This window comes from Hirundo rustica, chromosome 7 (genome assembly GCF_015227805.2).
Source record: "Hirundo rustica isolate bHirRus1 chromosome 7, bHirRus1.pri.v3, whole genome shotgun sequence".
Classification (NCBI taxonomy): domain Eukaryota; kingdom Metazoa; phylum Chordata; class Aves; order Passeriformes; family Hirundinidae; genus Hirundo; species Hirundo rustica.
This window is the reverse complement of record NC_053456.1, coordinates 26,119,015-26,142,342: the sequence shown is the minus strand read 5'-3', so window position 1 is coordinate 26,142,342 and position 23,328 is coordinate 26,119,015. Positions and strand designations below refer to the sequence as shown.

The 23,328-nt window shown below is 43.6% G+C and overlaps 2 protein-coding genes across 2 annotated transcripts in view; one reads left to right on the top strand and one right to left on the bottom strand.

Annotated features, from left to right (window-relative positions):
- Positions 1–8,027: 8,027 nt before the first annotated feature.
- Positions 8,028–10,990, top strand: METTL21A (methyltransferase 21A, HSPA lysine). The gene is made up of 3 exons (XM_040068869.1): positions 8,028–8,187; positions 9,376–9,487; positions 10,515–10,990. Exons 1-3 carry the CDS (start codon positions 8,041–8,043, stop codon positions 10,910–10,912), a joined length of 657 nt encoding a protein of 218 aa, XP_039924803.1. The 5' UTR covers positions 8,028–8,040; the 3' UTR covers positions 10,913–10,990.
- Positions 10,991–15,343: 4,353 nt separating this feature from the next.
- CREB1 (cAMP responsive element binding protein 1) overlaps positions 15,344–23,328 on the bottom strand; it is a 39,514-nt gene continuing 31,529 nt past the window's right edge. Inside the window, exon 8 of the mRNA XM_040068866.2 lies at positions 15,344–21,607. Within this exon, the coding sequence (XP_039924800.1) occupies positions 21,463–21,607 (145 nt within the window). The 3' untranslated portion in view covers positions 15,344–21,462. The remainder of the gene's footprint in view (positions 21,608–23,328) is intronic.

Sequence of the window (23,328 nt, the reverse complement as noted above, 5' to 3'; positions counted from 1 at the left end):
CTCAAGGGAATCCTTTGCCAAAGCTGCGGTTTTTGGGCAGTGAAAAATCCTTGTTCAAGGGTGAGGAAAGTGAGCAAGAGTGGCTCACTAGGCAGCTGGGCACCAGGACCCAGCCATCCGGACCAACAGCCAAAACCCCACGTACTTGTGCCGATAGGTGAAAAATGCTGGGAACTTGGAGTGGCTGGAGTATGTGACGTGCCTCACTGCTGTTTGGGTGTGAAGGCTTTGGTTCCTCTGGCTCCCAGAGGCTGAAGTTTCCCATGGGTTTCATACTTGGTCTCTGTGTAATTCTGCAAAGGGGGAGAGATGAAGGCTGCTCCTCCCCTGCACTAGTGCTGTTGAAGAGTATTGGGATTAATATAAACATGCAGAGGGAGGAAAGAAATCAGTAGTCTGTTTCCCTGTGAGGACTTATTCATGTAGGTCTTAAGCAAGAGGAAGCTGACTTTAATCCCTGGAAGTCACAGAAACAGCAAACTGTCCCACCTCCTTGTCATTCCAGGAGACGTTAAGCTTCCGCTTCCACATACCTCAGTACACCAGTAAAGAGTAATTTTCCATATCTGTGCATGTTTTCCTTTAGCTGCGGTGATGAGGAATATTCATTCCCTGCTCCCTTTTGGCAAAGTAACTCTTAAAATCTTAATTCAGATCTGATTTATCAGGATAATATGACAAAACCTGTTGCTGTGTGTATTTTCTGCAGAACCAGGTGATCCTGTTAATAGGATCTGAGCAACACCCTGCAGAAATGAAACACATTATCTTTTATTTATGCAGCTTAACATTCTATTGACTTACTGCTATAGCAATACTCTGAATACCCTCTATCACGATTTATTACTGGTCCTGGTTTTCTTCCTATTTTCTGTCTCATCTTTCTACTGTTCTGCTTGATTTACCCCAGTGAATCATCAGACAGTTTCCATTATTAAAAAAATCAATTACTTTGATGTACAATGGGCAGCACGTACCTAATTCCACATTTTGCATTAGCAGGCATTTTGGATGGTGGATCGTGGCAATAATGAATGCCTGAGCTGAAAATAGCTTACTACGGACTGCTGGGATCCAACCTCTTTTCCTCCTGCTCCAGAAAGAGAGGTCTGTGCCACGAGACTCTCAATTACCACCCCTTGTCTCTGAGCAGGGCACCCAGCAGGCAGCAACCCTCCTGTGATTTAATTTTCACAAAAGGGAAAGCAAAGTAACTTTCAAAAATGTGGGAAACTAATCCTAATTTAAGCCTTCTCAGGAAGTTGCTGCAAACTTTGGGAGAACTCCACACAGTCTTTAAGGAAGACCAGACGGCATCTTGAGACAAATCCTAAATGAGATTGTGATGACAGCCAAAGGAGTAGTGACCTCTGCTCCTAATATGCAGAGATTAGAAAGACCTGTAGCTTATTCTGAATATACAAAGGACCAGACTTGCTCCTCATGTTAGTCCAATGAGGTCAGAGGAGCAATACCCTGCCAAATATTCCAAGTGAGGAGCACACCCTGCCAACCACTAAATGCAGCTTCTGAGCTATAAACTTAACTATATGTATAATTATTTGCAGGATGCATAATACATGAAGACTACCAGGCTTGACAAGACTAATATTAGTGCTACCAGCTGTGTTTTGGCTTGTGGGCTTACAGGGGGAGGTAATTCTGTCTCTTTACTTGGCCCATTTGCTGAGTACATGTGAGCTGCTGTCTGCTTGTGTTCAAAGGAACCCCACTTCTCAGACAAGTCTTTACGTTTCCCGCGATGGTTCCTTGTAGGCAGAGTTGTGCAGGTTTCTATTTAACTCCCTCTCTGAAATCTCAGCACTTGCATTCACAACCACACAATCCTGTCGTTCTTTGTCTCATGATGCAAACCCAGGCTTCCCTTCATCTGCAAGCAGCAGTATCCCTAAGAGGAGACAGTTACCAGCTTCTATATGAGTAATAACTCTTGAAAAATTCCCAACTCCAAGCATATGTTCTTGTCCACACCAGCTGCAACAAGATGAGAGTCTTCTAAAAGGCTTGAAATTGCAGGATTTCCCGTAAGCCGTCCAGCTTCACAAGTCACCATCAGTCCCAGAAATGGAGAATGGCTCGTTGCACACACTTGGTTGTGCTTCACAGGGCCAAGAATCTTAAATCCAGCAAACTGATGTTATCTTCACCCTGACTTGGTACTACACATGCCTTTCCAAGGTCATGCACCTCCTTGCCTGTCTGCAGGGTGATGACACCAACTCTGGGATGTGTTTTGTTCAATTTCTCCCTTCTTAGAAAGTGTCACAGCTGGGGGAGGAGTGATTTCTGATCTTACTTGGATAACTTGGAGAAGAGCCAGGACTTTGTCTTTTCCTGGAAATGTAGCTGCAGGAAGAATGAATCACCAGGTTGAACCTGTATAACCAACTGAAAACAAAAGCTCAGACTTCTGTGTCTCACTTGGAAATAATCGGGGGAAAAATAGGCATCCTGTTTTGAAACCCACTACCAGCTGACAGGACAAAAATGTTGCACGTGTGATGTCTTTTGAAGCTGACAAGTAACCTAAGACTACAGCCATTTAAGGGAAAAATCCCTGAGCAAAACAGCAGTTAGGGAAACAGAATATTCCAATATTTGGGGGAGAAAAGTAACCAGGGAGGTTATTCGGAACGCCCAAGGTGGATTTTTAGTAGCCCTAAAGTTTCACACACTATTAAATCTCTTGTACTACTTTGGCTAGCAGTGAATACAAGCCAACTGGGGAGCCTGTGTTTGATAGCAAAAGGCCAGGCTGCAGTGCTGCTGTCATTGATTAAACCCCTCCTTTTGCCTTTGCTGCAATCTAAGATGTCATTACAGGCAATGCAGAAGCTGCTTGGCTGGCATGCGAGCATCTGCAGCGCTGCAGGGATACCAACAACACAGGCATGTGGGAATAAACCTTTCTTTATCTTAGCTTCTCTCTTCTGCTCCTACCTTCATTTTGTCTTCAAGTAAAATAAAACCAGCTTGACAATTGCCAAAAGACTGAGTTAGAGTTAATGGAGGCTTAGTACCTGAGAAGAAAATTCGAGATGTGCTGGAGCCAAGACAGAGGCCTGCAAAGCTGTACTTTGGGCTGGCAGAACCACCACTTTGATTTATCAAGTATTCGAAACAGCTGTTACTGCCAGTCAGGGATACAGATTTCTTACATGGAAAAGGAAAATGCTTTTCAGTATTTTAACACAAACATTAACGTGAATAGTGAGTTTATTCAGAAAACTCTAACTGTGCACGTGTAAGTCCTGCAGCAGGTTTATTTAGGGTAACCTTCTGCAATTCTAATTCCAACTCTGGGCCGCCAAAGCCTTGACAGTGGTGCTCAGGGGCCCTCCCTGTTAGTTTTAAGGTACTTGTAATTGCTTAGACTCAACTCTTCCATCTTCTCTATTGTCTGATGGATTTTCTTTCTGAGGACTCAAGAAGAGAAATGCTGACAATACCATTAGAAATAATGCTAAATCCCTCACACTTTTCATATGCATGGATTCTTCCTTCCTTTAAAAGGGTAACATCTGCACAGAGGGAAATGCCTTTGAATCTATATGAATGCTACAGCTGTTGTCTGCCTGTCCATATAATTGTTTTAAAGCTGTTTAAAGTTAGTTGTTGTTAAGTCATTTTAAATTAATACAGTGCATTACTTGCACTGTCATTTCCTCTCCAAGTGCAAAACACTGAACCTATAGAGCATATAATAAATTTCTCCACCTAATGTTAAGCCTCTAGGTCCATACTTAGACTCCACAGAAGGAAGGTTTTTGTAGCATTTTCCCTGCCCCATGTCTGTTCCACTTCCCCATCGCAGCCCTGTGCTCCCAGGAGTGCTGCTGGAGCAGCCCTTCCCAGGGTGCACCCACGTCTGCTCACGTGTCAGTCTTGCTCCCTGGGTTAGGAATTCTCCCCTCCCAAGACCCAACACTGGCATCTCATGGCTTGGAAGTTCAGCAGCTGGAGATGTGGGTAAGGCTGTAGGCCTGTGAACATCTGAAAGTGGGGGGAGGTTTCCAGCAAATGAAGTGCAGCTGCAAATCCAGTGGTTGGTTCTGAAGAAGAGTTTACTCAATTTGGTTTTCGTTCCTTAACTAAAACTTCAGAACAATGTCAGCTTTCAGAACTGCAAGGCCTTTGAGAGCTCACTCACATAATTCTACTAAAAGCTAACTGCTCTTTCTGTAACAAGACACTTTAATAAACGTGATTATATGTGGCAGTTCATCAAGATGCAAGGTTGAAGGCATGAATGTAGTATTACTGATGGGAACAATTCCCTCTTCAGAGGTTCCAGAAACTTCCTGTATTTCAGCTCAAGCACTTATGAAATTATACATCTTCATATTTTTGATCATTCCTTCCACTGTTTAATGTAACTCTGTGTGTAAAGGAAATGAAATGCTAGATCGGATTGTACATTTATTTCAATATTTCATTTTTTTTGCGAGGATCTTGCAGAAGCAGCAGGTTCTAAGGTCTACTGATAACCCACCAGTTTCTGCAGAAATGTAAGTCTTTATTTTTAATTCACCCCATCAGTTTCAAAGATGATCCAAATCACTTCAAGCTGTCTTGATTCTGCAACTGCAAGCTGTCATCAACCAAATTAATCTCTGCTTTATTCCCTTTGTATTTAACAGCAAGTGATTCACCACCCCATCTATTTTATTGGTGTGGAGAATCTAGAAGATTCTTCTACTGGTGAAGATGAAAATGTAAAACTTGTTAAATCATTTCAATGCTAGTCATTTGAATGGCCACTTACAGCGATCCAAAGGGAGAAAGACTGCTTTCTTTTCTGGGTTTTCCTCCAAGCTTTGTGTTAGCTCTTGTTCATTTGGTTGATGAAAGCTCTTAGCAAAACAGATATTTGCCCAAACTTTACTTCCAAGACAATTTTCACGTTCCAGTGGAATGACAACCAAAAGTAGCTGCTGTTTATTTCATGAGGAAAGGATTAAACCAGAAGTTTCCATACAAATGTAGAGCAGAACCATTTGGAATAAGGCGTTGCTGTCAGAGAGTTATCAACTACACAGGTTTCTAGATAGAGTTAAAAAAAAATCATATTGTTTCTATTTATACCTGCCTTTGCCTTGGTAACCAGAGACTGTGTGAGGGATGCAGTATTTTCCCATCATGGATGTCTCCAAAATCCATGCGCAGACATGCAGTGCATCCAGTGTCTGCAGAGCTATCACAAGAACTGTCACATTTATTTCTAAGAGAGGATTTTACATACTAAGCAGCAAAGATTGCAGAAAGACAGCTATATTAGTATAGATTCAGAATAATTTGTACTAATTTCTATCTTATCTACTTTGTTCTTTGATCTTTTAAGTACTTCAAGGACATTGTGCTTAAACACTTTTTCTTAATTACCCCGAGCAGCTTACCGAAATCCGAAGCAGCGGGATTTACTCATAATTGGCTACATTATGCCTGCTTTATCAAGTAGTTGAATGAGGTAAGAATGGAATTGGTGTTTCTTCATACTTTAAATCATTCTTGCTTACCTTAAAATCGGTTGTTTCCTACTTCGCAAGATTACCTGCAGCTTAGGTGTCCTTACAGCCCTCTGCAGTGCTCAGAAGCCACACCAGGCTGCGTTCTCACCACTTCACTGCTGTGCTGAGCTTTAGCCCTGCTGGGAGAAAAGCATTTCAGCTCAGCGCATCTGTTTTAGCCATAATTCTGTGTTGTTGTGTTTTCCTTATGCTTCTACTGTCAGGAAAGGTAGAAGAAACTGAGTGTGTCTTTCTGCCACTATAATACCCAGGTATTCCATTTTCTTGGAAAATGGATGTGGAAAGGTGAAGAGAAGGTAAATATAGGCTCTGAATGAATATGGGGAATCAGGCCCTGCTAAACTAGTGGACTTGCTTCTCCCTTAATAGCTTTACTATCCAGTTATGATTTGGAAAGTAATTTCTGATCTTCTATCTAAGGCTCATGGAAGAGCAACTTTATCAGGGAAGAAGGGGAAATATTTCTGGGAAGCAGGGCAGGATTGGTAGAGAACCTGCTGCGCTCCAGAGATATTCAGGGATATCTGACTAACAAAATCACATTATTGGGATAAAATCACTCACTGCATTACCATCTTTGGGAACAATACATTTTCACATGCAGCCTTTTTTTTAGTCTAGTTGCTATTCAGTCAGACACTTGGTCTTATGAAATACTGCAGGGGAAGAAAACTCATCTGGGGACAGAAGGGAGGCAGTTGGGAGCACTGGAGCCCTGCCACACTCCTCCATATTCTGGTTGGTGATCCCAGGACTGGCATGCGGTGCAGGAGATGGTGGTGAAAGCTCTGTGCCATTTGGGAGTTTCCCTCTATTTGCCTGCTGGTGTAGTTTAGGCAGAGTGTAGGTGACTCAAAAAGTCATTCAAACAGAGTTCTCATTGCAAATGTAATGACTCTCATTGCTTTTCCCACACTGCCTATATAAATAATTTGAAAAATAATCGAGATAATAGCACAAACAATTTCAAACTCTCAAAAGCAGGAATAGTGGCAAGGGACCAGCACTTTAGGACATAAAACCACAGAAAACTGAATCATCACACCTGTTCTGGCATGTTTATAGGGAGAAGTCGGAGTTGTCATAAGACAAGTATGGACTGGTTTGGGGCAAGTCAAATTTTGGGTTCCATTCTCCTACAGTAGCAGAACCCTAAAAACAAGCTTTACTTTCTGCTACCCCTGTGCGACCTGTAATGATCCTCCACAGAGGTTTTCATGAATCTTGAGCCGGTCTGTTGAAATCGACAGCTTTTAGATGTAACCACATTTGCATTTGTGCGCCAGACAGTTTTGCTGGTCCCTGTGGGAAAGAGAGGGGATACCTTCTGGAGCTGGTTAGGGTCGCCAGCTTCGAGGGGCTGGCCTTGCCCCATCGGTGGTGTCCCCAGGAGCTGCCAGGGCACAGAGCCACTAGAGATGGGGCAGAGAAGTTGTGTGCCCCCGTTCCCGCTGCCCCAGGCTCCTGTCGGGGGCAGAGGAGCATAGCTGCAGGCACCACGCCTTTCTGCACAGCAATGCCTCCGGGCAGCCAGAGCATGAGTGCTGCCAGGACACTTCCCCGACTCTCCCATGGCCTTCAGCAGTCTTTGGAGCTAGTTCAAGTAACGCAGGAGAGGAGCACTGTGTTGTTTCGCCAAACAAGAGATTAAATGGAGCCAAAGGTGAAGAGAGGCCCGTGCCCGAACAGCGCCGGGGAGCGTTTCCGCCGCACCGCCAGCCGAGAGAAGCCTTGGCCGGGCTGCCTGGGTCAGCGCTCCACTGAGATGCACAACTGCGGTCTTTCTGCGCGGGTTACCCAGCCACTGAGGGAGCGCTTCCATGCTGCCATGACACTTGCAGAGATAACGCTCTCCGTGCTACCAATGGAGGACGAGCCTTGCCGGGCTTCACAAATGCCTCTCCCGGGCACTGATTTCAAACCCCGCGAAGCAAAAGCCAGAGGCTGGCACCACAGGGAGGCTGCGGGAACAGCTGACAAAGTCCCACAGGGATTGGGACCTTTCCTCCCGTACCTTTCCGCGGGGCAGTGGCTGTGAGCAAGCGAGGAGCCCCTCCGGGCCCGGCCTCCCGCCGGAGGCAGCGCGGCGCTTCTCCCCTCGGGCCGCCCGGGGCCCTCCGCGCCGCCGGCCCCGGCACAGCCTCCCTGCCGCCTTGGCCCCCGCTCCCGCCGCGGCCGAGGGGCAGGAGCGCTCCGGGGACCTTCCGGAGCAGCGCAGCCCAGCCCTGCGTACCGGGGAAGCGACCGCCCCGGCTCGGCTGCTGAGCGCCGCCGTTCCCGCTCGGGCGCTGCGGAGAAGCCGCACCCGCCCCTGGCTGCGGCGCCGGGGGCCGGGCCGGGCGCTGCGCGGCGGCCCCGGGGCTGCGGCGCGGGCGGAGCGGGCGGGCCGGGCACGGGCGAGGGGCCGGGCCTGTCCCTGCCCCGGCTCGGGCAGGGCCTAGCCGGCGGCCGGGGCCGCCGCGAGCCGGGCCTGGCGGTCGCCGGCGGCGGGATGGCCTTGGTGCCCTACGAGGAGGGAGGCGGCTGGGCAGCGCGGCAGCTGCACAGCCCTTCGGCCACCTTCCACTTCGCCAGCCGCACCATCCGCCTCCAGCAGGACTGGCGGCGCCTGGGGGTGGCGGCCGTGGTCTGGGACGCGGTAGGTGGGCATGGCAAGCGCAGCTTTTCTGCACTCGGTGGCTTCCTGTGCCTCTTGCCGAGCTTTCAGATTCACCGTAGAAAATTATTTACCGTAAAATTATAAAGGGAAGAGGGAAGGCTTTAATATTTATTTATTTATTTATTTATTTATTTATTTATTTATTTATTTAATTATTTATTTTAATGTTAGGAAAGAAAATGTTAAGCTGTGCTTTACTTTCCCTCTTTCCCCATAAGAGATCCTACAGGAGCCCAAGGGAGACACACCAGCTAAAACTGCAGGGCCAGGAAATATTCCGGATAACTCTCACCTCTTTCTTTGCAGCAGCTGGTGATATTAGCTTGGCACCCTTTAGAGCACAGCATGGATCCCACTGCTTGTAGCCTAAAGGAAGGCTGCTGATAGACTTTATCTTGGGGATAAGAACCGTCCAAAACAGAGGGGTTTGTGGTGGGTCCAAGGCCACAGGGCAGTCGCTCACATCATCACTGTAGGAATCCAAGGGCTTCCTATTGGGTGGGATCTCAGTCGACGTACAAATTGCACTTTTACCTCTAGTTTAAATGAAGTTTAGCATTTTTAGCAAACTTCTCAAATGAATTGGTGTACTGCTGATCTTTCTGGACATAACTTTGACAGAACTTGCTGTGGGAGTGGTCCTTATCAAGATGTATATAATATATAACATGCGAGATACAACCAGCTAGAAGTGTCATTAGTTTACTTTCCCTGTGTCCTTCCCGAGGGCATACCAGTGTTGTACAGAAACCTTTTGAAATACCTTATAAGATACTATGAAACCTTATTCTGGACTTTTGCAATACTATGTTCATTTGCTAGTCTTTGACGACCACTCAGCTTTTCCTTTCCAAATAAAACTCTTTCTACCTCCTGTTATGTTTGGGGATTCATGGAGCAGTTACCAATCCAAGTTGTAACGTCTGTGCTTTTTTTTTTTTTTTCCTTTTGCCAGTAGGAGTCTTCCATATAACTTTATAAAAAACTTCCATAAAGCATTAAAAGGCTACACGTGCACACAGGAGGTGGAGAAGGGCTGAACAAAGTCTTGCTGCAGACCTGAAGCACCTGACTCTTCCCATACCCTTCTCTCTCAGGTTAAACCAGGAACCCTGTGTTCAGTATGACTGAAACCCCGTGCTTAATCGCCCTTGTCTCTTGGCTTAGGCTGTTGTCCTGTGTGCTTATCTGGAGATGGAAGGCATTGATCTCAGGGATCGGTCTGTGATCGAGCTGGGAGCTGGAACTGGATTGCTGGGAATAGTGGTCACGTTACTAGGTAAGGGCTTTTTTGTTGTTTCATTTAGAGCAAATCACAACTATAGTAAAACTAGCTTTTTTTTCATGTACATGCTTGGTATAGAAGTGAGCACCAAAGCTGCATGCGTTAACTGGGATGGCTCTTCTCTGAGTCATCTTCCTTCTTGTTAGACTCGAGAGCCTGCTGGGATATTTGTTGTAGTGATGGTGCCACTGCAGTTTACTTTATGGCGGGACCCTGTTGAGGCTGAGGCCTGTTGCCATGGCAGGCAGCTCTGCAGCATTCAGCTCTGCAGCTATTCCCCCCCAGGGAACAAGAGCTGTGCTTCCACTTGTCCTCCAATGCAGATAAAGCTACAGACAGAAACCACTCTTCCAGCTTGCAAAAGCCTTTCATTAGCCTGTCTTGCAGACAGGGCATGGAGAAGTGAAGTGATTTGCTGCTGATCTGTCTGTGGCTGAAGCAGGAGCTGGGTACTATGTTAAATTTGTGCTATCTTTCCCAGGTTAACTTTGTAATTCAAAGCTCTAGTGGCTGGGAAAGGTGCCTATTGAAATCATAGAAACAAAACAGTTTGACAAAATACAGTCATGCCATGCAAAATCACACAGGCATAACTGACCTGTGAAAGAGGCTCTTTACCTTCCTCTCTTCTACAGAAAAATATGGAATTGGAGCAGGTTAATTGTAACACCCCCTGTAATTTATTGTTTTGTCACACATGGAAAGGCCAAAAGTAACTCCTTGAGTTTCATGCATTAAGAAAAAGCACCAGAAAACGTGGGGTTTTTTTTCCCCTACACAACTTAATCTTCACAAGAGTACACTTTGTATTCTTAAGTGACTGATGAAGTGTAGGATATCTGTAGACCGGGGGGTTTTGCTTGTTTTATTTTGTTTGTTTGTTTTTAATCAGGCAGCTCAGGGGAGCAGTTAATGTTTAACAGGAACCAAGGAGCCTGCTGGAGTTAGAGCATTGTATTCCATGTGCTGTCTTGAGGGACATGGACTGTGAATGTGAGCCATGTCCTCCTGTCCCCCTTAGGTGCCCATGTTACCATCACAGACAGGGCAGCAGCACTGGAGTTCCTGGAATCAAATGTGCAGGCGAACTTACCCCCGGAACTACGTCACAGAGCTGTGGTAAAGGAGCTGACGTGGGGAAAAGACCTGGATAACTTCCCTCCGGGAGCATTTGACTTCGTCCTGGGTGCAGACATCGTTTATCTGGAAGAAACATTTGTAGAACTGCTTCAGACTCTGGAGCACCTGTGCTCAGAGCGAACGGTGATTCTTCTTTCCTGTCGTATCCGCTATGAGCGGGATCTCAAGTTCTTGAAGATGCTGAGAGAGCGTTTCTCTGTGTCCGAGGTCCATTACGATTCCAGTAAAGATGTTCATATCTACAAAGCACAGAGGGGTAGTCGCAAGGATGACTTTTGACTCTCTGCTTTGTTAATAAGCCACTAATGCTGTTCAATTCTCCCCTCTGTTTCTACTCAATACACTTCTTCCTAAGCATGAAGTTGCAGTTGTGTTATTTCACCGCCTTCTTGTTCTGCTAGTCTTGTCTGATCACTGGGCCTGATACAGCAAGGATTTATACTGCTGTTCTGTATATTGAACCTCTGCTTCATTTCTGAATAGAGTCGTATAGGGTATTCCACTGTCCTTTTATCAAACGTAATTTTTGAAACTGATTCAAGTTGCAGAAATCTCCAGCATCAAAATTGTTACAGCAAAATGTCTGTGTTTGAAATCAAACCGCATTTAATTTCTGGGGGGAACTTAAAGAGATTACAGTGGGATTTTTTTCCCATTATCGCTTCCTTAACTGTAGAAAAGAGTGGATGAAATAAAAGATAATGCTCCAGCTCTAAATGCTTTAACTCTTCAGGACCTCTGCATCTTAGAAGTTGTGGTAAAAGAAACCACTTAAAAGGCAAAAAGAACCAAAGGCAGATGCTATAAAGTTGTTCTATTGCTGTCACTGCTGCACTGAAGTGGCACCGTGAAGTAAAGAACAAGAACTGGAGGGGCACTGGGAACAGGGATGGCCAAGTAAGCCAGCTTGGTATTTTTACCTGACTTGCAAGCGAGCGGGCTATGCCTGCAGTACTGAAGCAGTTGTGGTTTCTGAGTTGTCCCTAACAAGTCTGCCTCACACAGATCAAGGCTTCTTGGAGGACATACACGTGCACATGTGCCGCCAGGAAAGTGCAACAAGGAGACTCAGGCTGGGCTTAAAATATCAAATCAGCCCTTGACTCTTAAAGTACTGCTAAGATAATGTTCTACTTTGTGCCTTTGTTTGTGCTCCCTCTGTCTCTGAGAGCTGTTATTCAGGAAGGGAGGGTGGTCTGCGAAGTCTTTGTAGCCGGGGAAGTACTTTTGCATTACTTGGGACCTTGGGGCAGTGTCTAGGTTTCAGTGTGCTTTCAGTGCACATCGGTAGTTAAGACACTAAGTAACAGATTTCATACCTTGAGCTTGTAAAACACATCTGTGTGTTTATTCCAGAAGATCCGGGAGTCCAACTTGCACCAGCAGCAGATTTCCTTCTCTTTCTAATGGTGGAAGGGTGAAACTGATGAAAACAATGGCGTAACAGAAGACAGCTACACCTCTAAATGCAGGAATTGCTTTACTATTTTTTTGGGGGTTTTTTTGTGTGGATGTGGAACTCCTTTTGCTTTAAACTTAAATTCAAAAAGCCTCAGGTGCATGTGCATGTATTTGGCACTGGCAACAGCAAACAACTTTGCAGAACAAAGCAGCTGCTGCTTTGAGCTGTGGACACTTTGGAACGTTTTCGTCACTTTTGCTCCCATCATACTTGCTGGCCGGTGGTCCAGGAGTGCTGTGCTGACTCTACTGTGGAAATGACACATTTATCATTAAGGTTTGTGCTTCATCCCTGGCACATCTCTTGCATGTTTTCAGCGAGGTTCCTTGCTTAGCTTCGGACGCCGTCTGGGAGTTGCTGCTCTGGAACACTTGCTGTAACAGTATCCTCAGAAGCCACATGGTGTCACTAAAACAGTACTTAGGCAGCCGGCTGCGAATTCGCGGCCTGAAACTGGATTTGGAATCAGTTTGGGAGAAGGAACGGTACCTTTAACTGAAAACAGATCATGAGATGAGCTCTCGTGTCAGGTGTAGCTTCTTCTGTCCTATCAGCTGGGTGAGCAGTGGTTTAAAAGGATTATGATCTCTCTCCCCTCTCTCTGGCTCTGGTTTTCGGAGTGTGGCTCTAGTTCTCACCTCTCCTCTTCCTTTTCCTCTCCATTGGTGTTTCCTTGTCTCCAAGCTCATCTGGGATTAGGCATCATGCTCATGTGTAGCTCAGGCTCCCCTTGGGCTGGAGCTGGCAGAAAGCAGTGTGCTGCTACCTGGGCTGAGTGCCCAAGGGAACTTTCCTATGGGAAAAGCCTGGCAGTGCTCGGCCCTTGCAAGAGGCTGGAGCTTGCAGCACTGACAGCCATAGCAGCTTGCACTGTTGCCATAGCAGGAACATGCTAAAAAGCCTGCTTAAATAGCACAGAAAAAAGCACAAAATAAAGGCTGGTGCAGCAGCCTGCACGCTTCTAAGAAGGGGGTTTTGCCCCAGGCCTTGCTTTGACAATAGAAACTGTTTCATACTTTTTAAAACAGTTTAATTCCATCTCTTTCTAATTGCTCGGTTAAGTGTTCAGTGTCAGATTTCCCATTGCTGCTGTTACAGCCCACAGCTGTCCTGGCAGTGCAGGAACGTGCCAGTAGAGACCAGGCTTGGCTACTTTAGCCACGCTAGTGTTACACAGCAGCTGTGTGCACACCCAAAGAGGATGTTTGAAAGCTGAAGTGATGCTACTGCCCATAAATAATTGTGGAGAAAAGCACGAGATGGCACTGGCAGCTCAGGTGAGTGCCTTGCCCCTGACCTGCAGAGTTCTTCCCACCCCAAGCCAATGGCACCCTGAAAGGGGACACTTTCTCCTCTGACTGCCACAGGGTGCAGTCCTGATTGATTTAGGAGACCAGATCCAGGAATACTGCAGTTAGGCCACAAGCATGTGCATGTCAGTTGTGGTTTAATTTAAAGCTACAGTGTTTAGGGGCAGGCATCAACCGTGAGAATGTAACTGAGCTGAAACCTGCAGTCCATTCCCCCCTGGGCAGTGCTGACACCCACGTGCACCAGGCAGTGAGTGCTGCCTTCCACTGTCCCAGGTCTGGCTTCCCGAGGTTTATGTATTCCCATCACACTTACCTTCAGGGAGAGGTCAGGAGTGAGCCAGGCTGCAAGTGAATCACACCAGGTGTGCAGGACAAGTTGCAGAGGTGTAACTGCTGGTGAGTGAGCACAGGGAGCAGCTCTCTGCAGTGACGCCTGCAAACTCGGGTGTCCCAACTCACGGGAGCTCCTGCTCTAGTATGAGATGATGCATGACGACAGCTGTTGCCAGCAGCTGTTTGGCAATTACACCAACACCCTGCCCAAGTACTTCCTGTCACCCTGTTCATCCCAGCACTAGAGAATCCCACTCTCCTTTGGGTGGTTCCACTGCACCGATCCCGCTTTGTAACAGGCAATCTGAGCTCATCTGTAGAAGGATGAGTTTGGCGTACGTCCCTGAGTAGTGGGGCAATGCGCAAATAGTCTCCTGAGAAATTCACTCACTCTAGGGAGTGGGTCCCAGCCACAGGAGAGTAACCAGGTGAGCCACAACCACGCTGTCATACTGAGAAACCACCCCTTAAACAGCGCAAGAGAACAAACTTTTCTGAAATGTAACTGCAACCAAGGTAATGTTTGATTGATACTGAGATACATTGCTGACCACACTGGGATGAGTTACCCAGTTCTTTTTTAGTGCAAAATTCAAGACAAACTGCATTTTTATCTCAGGGACTAACCCGTTTGGGATTCTCTCTCATTACTGTAGATTTTTCTGAACAGGATTGTGAATGGCATTATAAAAACTAGAAAATCCCAGCTGTAATGAGCTGACCTTACTGCTTCCTCTTGATTTCACTGGAGGTGTGTTTACCACAGTGCTGAATTTGTTCTCCTGGCTTCCATCCCAGTGTTTGGATCCAGCCTTGCAGATTACATAATAGGGTTGTGATCCTTGCAGTGTTTGCTGCCTTCTGTTTCTGTTCTGTTATAAAGACCAGCAGTACATGGTTTACAGGAATGCTTAAAAGTGAGACATGCAGCATATTTAAACTGCGAAAGGCATAAGCCTTCCAAACATGAAACAACAGAACTGCCACCAGAATGGATACTGGAAAGCAGGTTTAAAAATATCAGGAGGAAGAGAAACTTTGTTTTTCAGGACTGAACCTCTGACTAATTCAATTAAGATTTAAAAAGCCTTCTCTTTGGGGAGAATAGTTTAGGAATACTTAGGGAAGGGTACAGATTGAGAGGACACCATAGACTGCTCAAAATATCCCTTTTCCTATATTCCTCCAGCTACCATTTGCCACTAAATTAAATTAGTGTAAATGGAATACCTTGCTCAAAAAAGAGACTTTGTAGAGTTTTTTAAAGCATGTTTATGTGACTGCACATAAATGTTTGTGTAAAAAGGGAGTTATGACAGTTTATACCACAAAGGTTACAGTAAGAAAAAGCACTTCTTTATGACAATAATTCACAAATTCACAAGAATCACTTTAATATACAAAGCAATTACTACCATTCTGAAACACAAAGCAGCTAATATGTACATAGTGTTAATAAAATGCATTATAACCCAGTACAATTTTTAAACACAGATAAAGCACAAAAAAAAAAAAAAAAAAAAAAAAAAAAAAAAAAAAAAAAAAAAAAAAAAAAAAAAAAAAAAAAAAAAAAATCCCCAAACCAAAAGCAGAACACAACAGGGATGTTTCTAGATTTTTGGGGAGATGTAAAAAATCATTTCCCTCAGCTTTAGTCTTTTAACTTCCACAAGTATGTGGGAGTCAAGCTCAAATACCCTGTTCTGTGCTGACATGGTTTGGGTAAAGAATCAGAAATGCAGATGAGGTGGACATACTCTTTCCAGCTTACACTACAAAGGGAGAAGAATAACCCACGCTCTGGAAGCTTCCCTGAAAAACATTGTTTCAAAACAATTTCAAATTATAAATCCACAGTAGAAACAACTCATTTCTGAAGTGAACAACTGATCTGTGGACAAAAGTCTGTGGAGGGGTTGGCTGCCAACTAGCACCTCTTCTTGCCCTGTTCCCATCCCAACAAGTCCATTGTAAGCAGCTCAGTTTCAAATCTCATATAAACTTGAAGTTGTAGAACTTTTAAAAAATAATGTTTTAATATAAATAAATGTAATTAAACACAAAAAAAATGGAGTGGCACCTGGATAAAACACAACTTGTGGAGAGCACCCAAACATCCTTCGTTCTTAAGAATGACCATTTCCAGATAAGCGACTGGCTCGAGGCCTGCTGTCCCCATGCTCTCACTCAGCTATCCCCTAATTTAGAGAAATACGCAGCTGAGGCTGAGTGAACTGCTGAACTCACCTGAGTGCAGTGACTGCTCAGCTTACAGAGTGTGCCAGCCTGTCCCTGGCCCTTGCCCTGGCAGCACACAGCTCCTGAGCACAGCTGACTGCTCCTGCCTCTCCTGCTGAAAGCGAGCCCTGAACTCACCACAGAGCAAGTCACAAACCTGCACTTGCCGTGCCCGAAAGCAAACAGGTCACTCTCTTCAACTAGAGCTACGCCAACTAGCCCAAGCACATCTCTTTGTAGGCCACAGCTCAAATACATTTTAAAAACACATTCCAAGGCAAAACACTTGAAATGCTAATTCTCTTTACACCACCCGGATCTGGTCCCTTTTCCCCAAAGATTCACACACTTAAGTCTATCTATCCACAGACCTGAACCTGTCACAAGCACACAGAAGGTGGATTTCAGCACCCTCTCATTCACCAGTCCGGCTCCTTCCAGACCAACTGAGCTTCAGGATACTTTCAGGCTTTTGTAAAATCAGTGTCTTTTACAGCTAGCAAATGACACAGCTCAGAAAAATGAGTTCCGAGGCAGACGACAGAGAACCGTCAACGTACTGTATGCTTTTTAAAACCTGCTCACAGTGACAGACTTCAGGGTTAAATTATCATTATTCCTACAAAAGAAAGGTGGTTGTGCTTTTCTTTTCTTTTCAAGCAGGGTGACACATTGTCAATGTACCTTTACTTCCTAATGTCAAATTATTGGAAAGCCTTTCAATTTATTTTCTTGGAATGCAGCTTGTAAAATCTGCAGACAAATCTCGAATTAAGAAAAGGGGAATAAAGTGGCTGAAAAATAGTTTAGCTTTCCTTCCAAATTAACCTCCCTTTCCCACATGGGATCATTGAACTAGTTCTACTCTAAAAATAATTTCACATCCATCCTCTGTGAACTGCTCCAAGACACCACACGCTTGATTCTTGCCCCTTCAGCTCTGGTGCCCTTCTGAAGCAGTGCCTGCTGGGCACCAGGTGCTGATCCGCAAGTTCAATTAGCGAAGGAGTCAACTGCTGCGGAGGAGTGAATTGTGTGCAGGCAGCAGGATCACAACAATTGTGCCAGAAATCTTCTCAAGCAAACCAAATTTATCTTAGCTTTTCTTTTTTGTTGTTGTTCTCTGTGTTTTGTTTTGTTTTTTTTCCTTTTCTTTTAAAAGTGCACATTTTAATTAAAAGTTTACAAAGAACATAGTGTAACAAAAAATAAATACGTGACCTTTTGGTTGGATCATTGGCAAATGTTACATCACTAACCAGGCTCCAGGGTGAAAAAATTAAGAGTAAAATCAAGGTCTTAGAAAATCAATTAAATCCTCTATGAACTGTCATATATTTGCAACCACTGATATCAATGGGTGGACTTGTCTTTAAACCACAAAAAACCACTGTCTATCATAAATGAAAAAAACAAAATAAAAAAGCAGGTGCCAGTTTTCACTAACAGATGACTACTTGCTACTGCAGTTTACTGGAAGCCCAGATTTAGAAAAAGCAACCTGTGGTACAAATTTAGGTCAGAAACTATCAGGGCTGTTTTTCCTTATGAAATTTTTTCTTTTTTTCTTTTTTTTTCCTGAGCCTCTTAATGATTCTAAACACCCCACCAATTTTCTGACCAATGTACAAGTACCAGAGAAGACAGTGATCTACAATGCAAAAGTCAACTCCAGGCTAGCCAGAACTACAGGTGTCTGAGCAGTCCTGATGAGCACAACAGGCTAAAATTGTGCTTTCGGACACAAGCAACGGTGCCGGCAACTACCCAGTGCTGGTGAAATTGCTGCCTAAGGAAGAATGCATCGCCAGGAGGAAAACAGAAATCTTACCAGTGGTTCCTTTAGAAAATAACACCTTAACAACCTTTCCAAATGTTTTGCCTTTGATATATAGCTGCCAAAGAGAAAAAGCACAAAAGTGAATTACTCTGGGTGGTGGTGGTTGTAAAACAACTGTTTACATAATTTCAAAAATCTTCATCAATAAAAAACAAACTTCACAAAAGCCACGAAAGACGAAATAAAATTCTTGAAAACGGTTAACTGAGAGACAGCACAAAACAAATCAATAATAAGCGCTAAAATAACGCAGCCCAGAGCTACTGGGGTGAGGGGAAGCTTTCACACGCACACACATCCACACACACCCAGACACACAGAAAAGTAAAAATTCTTTTCCTGACCTCCATATACTATAATACTCAGCATTCCTGACTTAAAAGCTCTCAGAGCTGTAGATTATATACTGTGTGTATATATATATATATATGTACATATATTATACATATGTATTTTCCAAGAATATCTAAATTAAAAGAGCACCATTGACAATATCTTAACTGCCTGACTGGTGCTGTTGTTTTGCAAAATAATGACATTACAAAAATTATATTTCAAACCAATTCTTGTTTATTATGAACATAACGGATCTAGCCCTTTCTAACCCTCTCTTCAGGTAAAACAGTCTATCAGTTCTTGAAAACTCACAACCGTGAGATATAAAACTAATCCTCCCCCTTGTCAGCATAATTTCCATCCTACTTCCAAATGGCCTTAGTTTATAGAAGCTTATTACCCCAACCTCACTACTCGGTAAATAACATAGGAACGGATTCCTGTGTCACATTCTTTCCCTTTTTGGGTCAATATGAATAGTAAAGCATGTATAGGTAGCCTAGCCAGCCCCGTACTTGGTCTAATACATTTTTTATTATTGTAATCTATAATTTTCCTTAAATAAATTTGTGTCCCTAAATCCTCAGTGCAGCATAAATAAAAATAAAGATTCTTGCAGACCCCCATGTACTTTGAATTACATTCCTTTTCTTAGTGAAACTTTATTTGCTAATGAAGTCTAGGCTAAAACCACTACAGGCCACTTGCAGACCACACACAGACAAACGGGTAACACAGTTCTCCTCTCACTGCCACACAGATTTGCACATATTGTGTATTAGGAGAACCCCACCTGGGCACTGTTTTAGGCTCCCATGCCCATTCAGCCCCCAGGCTTTGTGCCCAGTGATTATCAGCAAGCTCTGGACAGCGTTCATCACCCACTAGACAGCTCTCAGCGCCCAGCTCGCCTCGCTCAGGTTCACAGCAAAACCTCACGTTTTTGCAAACAGATGTTCTACAAAAGAAACAGCCTTCATGTGCATATACGGCCTTTTCTGTGTTTCTCAAAGCTGGACGAACCATTCCATGTAATCGCAAATGAGGCCACCATGAGCTTCCATGTTTCACAAGAACGACTCCTGTGTTATTCAACATTTCCACTTCAGTACTCGTTCTGGAAAATGTAACCGTTTTATCTATTTGTATTTGCTGATTTTAACAATCAGATCATTTTTATAAAAGCACTGCTGAGAACTTAGGGTCTTCTTTAAATTTGCATTGCTAAACTAATAGATTCATCTCCCATTAAATAAAAACACAAAAAATCAACTCTCTATGGCAGATAAAAATAGACCATTTATAAACACCCACTAAACTTGTGAAAGTGAATTATTTCACATTTCTGATACTTATGTTCTTTCTTGAAATACAAGTGTAATTTGAAATTCTTGGTAACTCTAGTTTTAACAATAACGCTGTAAGTTTAACCCTGCTCCTTATAAATTAAGTCTCTTGGAAACTGAATGCCCTCTCAAATGAGAAATCTAGAACTTTTAATACTGCTTAGGTGCTTGAGACTCAACTGCCCAGAGTCTTCCAAGTATTTTCCTTATAAGGTCACACTGATTGTATAACCTTTGAGAAGCTTGTGTGTGACATTTATCCTAAAAAAGAGATAGAGTGAATGGGAAAAAATATTAGCTAATACTCTGCTAGGCAAGGCATTAGTGTAGACCACAGCCTTATCCATATGTTTCTATACATAAAAGTTTGACCAGAAGCCCAAAGTAAACTTACTCCATCAAATGACCCAAGTTCACACAGTGAGAGACTGGCTTCAGAGAGCCAGTACACAAACCACCCATGATTCTTTTGGACACATTCTTTTTGACAACTTCTTGACATTCTTTTTTGGTTCCTTTTGAGCATGATTCTTTTTAAGTCCTAATGCTTAGTACAGAGGTTTTTAAAAATATTAACTACCTTTTCTAAAACCATAAATCTGGGAAAGATCACAGTTCCTCAGTGCACAGAAAAAAGAATTGATCTTGCAAACATCTGAGGCACGTGAGTAATTTTAGTTGCAGGAATAGATTACTCAGTAAATCTGACCCTTTCCATGAAAAAATACCTCAAATAAATTAAGAGTTTAGTTAACCTGGCCAGGCTCAAATAATCAGTGTTGCCCCTTGTGAAGCAGGAGTTAGAATATTTGTGTTTGAAGTCCTCTTCAATATTTGAGGTTGTCCTAGTAGCTGTCACACTGCAACTTTATTTATGTATAGAAGGCAGCCTCAAAGTTCAAAAAAAAAACGTAGCAAACCAGGCTGATATTTCTATTGAGTACAATACTTTCCATTGCATAAGACAGTGGTAGGGAAATAAAAACAACCTCACCGCTTGAGAGGACTTGGGACACAGACCATACTGTCAACAGGGAGTACTTAAATGGAGTTGGCCATGCTTCAACTGTTTAGTTGTTCTGCATACAAATAGGTAGTGCTTTCATGTGTTACTCCTCTTTACTACATGACAGTTTTCAGAACATCACAATTGCATCTTTTTTTAAATTTTTCTTTCCCATCCAAATATAATTTCCCAACCTATATCCTATGAAGTTGGTGTCTGTTTTCTGTGCATTCAGAATGCTGAATGCACTTGCACACATGAGCTATAAGAAGCAACAACTGACCAGTGAAGCTCATTTCAATGCATTTGTTTCTGAGGTATGGAGAAGGTTTTACTAGTCCAGGAGGGCTCAGTGCAGATGGCAAATCAAACCTCTCCTGGGCTAGTTTGAAGAAGGTCTGTTATCTCCACACCAAGAACACGACAGTGAAGCGCCCTTCGTCTGGCATGCTGCTCAGCCGTGTGTTTGTACAGTTCAGCATGAATGTGTGAAACCAATTTGGCAACCATTGCTTCTTCATTGTACCATGCATGCTCCACCTAGGCGGCCCACAGTTCTCTGGACCAAGAGGCTGGGGTGGTTCTGTCTCTAAGGCAATGGAAAGAGCTCAGGACAAATTCTTGACATCTTTACAAAAGGACCCTCCCCACAGTAACTTCCCAAGTGACCACTGTTACTCCTTGAAGAGGATCGGGAGACGAGAAAGAAGCCTGCTCTTCTTCACGCTGAGACTGATGATGAAATTCATCTTGTAAGGGGAGAAGTGGAGGCAAGTACTTGAACATTCACAGTTTGATGCAAAGCACAGATGAAGTATATTCTGTAGTTGCTTCAGGCAGTTTTGCGCATAGAAAAAAAGAAATGTTTAGAAAATAAAAAGTTTACTTTGTCTTTCTGGGTATAGCCAGAACCAGTCTCTATCCCACCTGGACAAGTGAAAATGAGAATCCAAAATTAATCTGATTTGTGGCAGTAAAGGTCCTTAAGTGCTTTCAACTCCTCAATCAGTGTCTTGTTTTGGTTTTCAAGCACAGCCACTCGATTTTCTAGACATTTCACGTACTCCTTTTTCTTCCTGCGACATTCACGTGCTGCCTCTCTGCAAAGCAAAAAAGGCCATTCAAATCCAGAACAATCATTTGCAGACACGGGCTACCTAACTGCTTTCAGGCAAACCTTTACTAGTATTGCCATTTTCAGAACATGGAGCTATTGTTAAGAAATGCAAATGAGGGAAAAACACTGAGTTCGTAACAACTGCTCCTCACAAATCACACACAATCTAGATCCACATATAATTTCAACATACAGATCCCAGTAAGACAGCATAAAGAAAATTTTTATTATTATTTCTGTGAGCAAAGGAGCCTACTCAGTGATAAAATTTTGCCTGCAGGATTTACATTGGAGCCTTCAGGCTGAGTCAAATGCTACTGCAATAATTTGACTTTACTATCATCTATTACTCTTTTTACAGTCTTTAACTTTTCCCTTTGCTGCAGTCCAACAAAATGATCAACTGGTGTAAAAAAGTGCTGTATTTAGAGCATTCATGTATTTGCTCTTGAGCAATGCTTCCATTTTAATAATGATGTCTGCATCACTGCAATGATACTATTAATGACACACACACAAAAAAATGAAATAAACAGTAGGAATCATGTAACTCTTTAGTCCCTGTCAGTTATACCAAAAACAGACCTCAAGATAGTGAAACTTCTAAATCTTGCTTGCAAAGAGTGAGCTGCCTGTAGGTAACTTGGTAACATACCAAGAACACCAGTGAAAAATAGCAGAAGGTATTAAATGTGCTGCTGAGCATCCTGAAGGCAGAACACCAAGGCAGGAACTACCCTGCACAGCAATATAATGGCACCACCGTGCAAAGTAAGCACAAGGCTAAATGCCACGGGCAGATGGGAGCCCAGGCTGAGGGATCTCCTCCTGCAGTGCAACTCGGCCATGCAACACTCTGCAGACACATGGAAATAAACACTGATTTGCCCTGAAACTTTAGGTGCAAAGCAGAACAGCCTCAAAGATGAGAGTCCATGTGCCCCTTCATTGCAAACACTACACAGACCGCTGAGACAGTCAGTGTTTTGGGAAATGAGGGGACAAATCAGAACCCAGTTCCTCCCCACACTAGTTAAACAGTAGCTGTAAAAACAGAATGCATGCCAGGAGCTAACTGATAAGAAGCCTCTAAAGTAATTTTTGAAATTCATCTCCACAAATGAGACAGGATGAAGAAAACATAGCCTGTAAGCCCTGAAAGGACTCAGGTATCCATTTGTCACTCCCCCAATTACAATTGCACATGCCTGCAAGTGCTTCAGTAAACCATGTGTAACATTTAGAATTTAAGTAATTTTGGGCTGTTACTAAAAGATTAAGTACTAGTGGATGAGGAAGTGCCTTCCAGTCCAGTACAAACTACTAACATGTCTCCTTGGGTGACATTTTCTTTCTAAGATTTTTTTCCAGCTTAGACTGTGTATATTAAGCCACCTCAAGTCTATGTGTGCTAGTTGCTCATTATGAACAACCAGAGTTTTGCTGAATTACAACAGAGCTTAAAAAATGTAAAATTTATACAGAAAATTTGCACAATAATATCTATGAATATTTACACTATAATCCTCCAGTAAGTACCACCTTACCATCTGCCTCTCTATCCTTTTTCCCCACTTTGCTATGGAGCTTAGATTTGCAAGTATCTATTAAGCAGACTGGCTAAAAGCACCACATGCAACACGATACTGTTGCAAAAGCTGTCAATTTAACTCAAGTGGGGTAATTCCCCATTGTTTTTCTTGG

What these genes read in the sequence shown, in the direction of transcription:
- METTL21A (XM_040068869.1), top strand. Translation starts at nt 8,041, where the DNA reads ATGGCCTTGGTGCCCTACGAGGAGGGAGGCGGCTGGGCAGCGCGGCAG. An exon ending in CGGCCGTGGTCTGGGACGCG is followed by an intron (nt 8,188 to 9,375) that starts GTAGGTGGGCAT and finishes CTCTTGGCTTAG; the next exon opens with GCTGTTGTCCTGTGTGCTTA. An exon ending in AATAGTGGTCACGTTACTAG is followed by an intron (nt 9,488 to 10,514) that starts GTAAGGGCTTTT and finishes TGTCCCCCTTAG; the next exon opens with GTGCCCATGTTACCATCACA.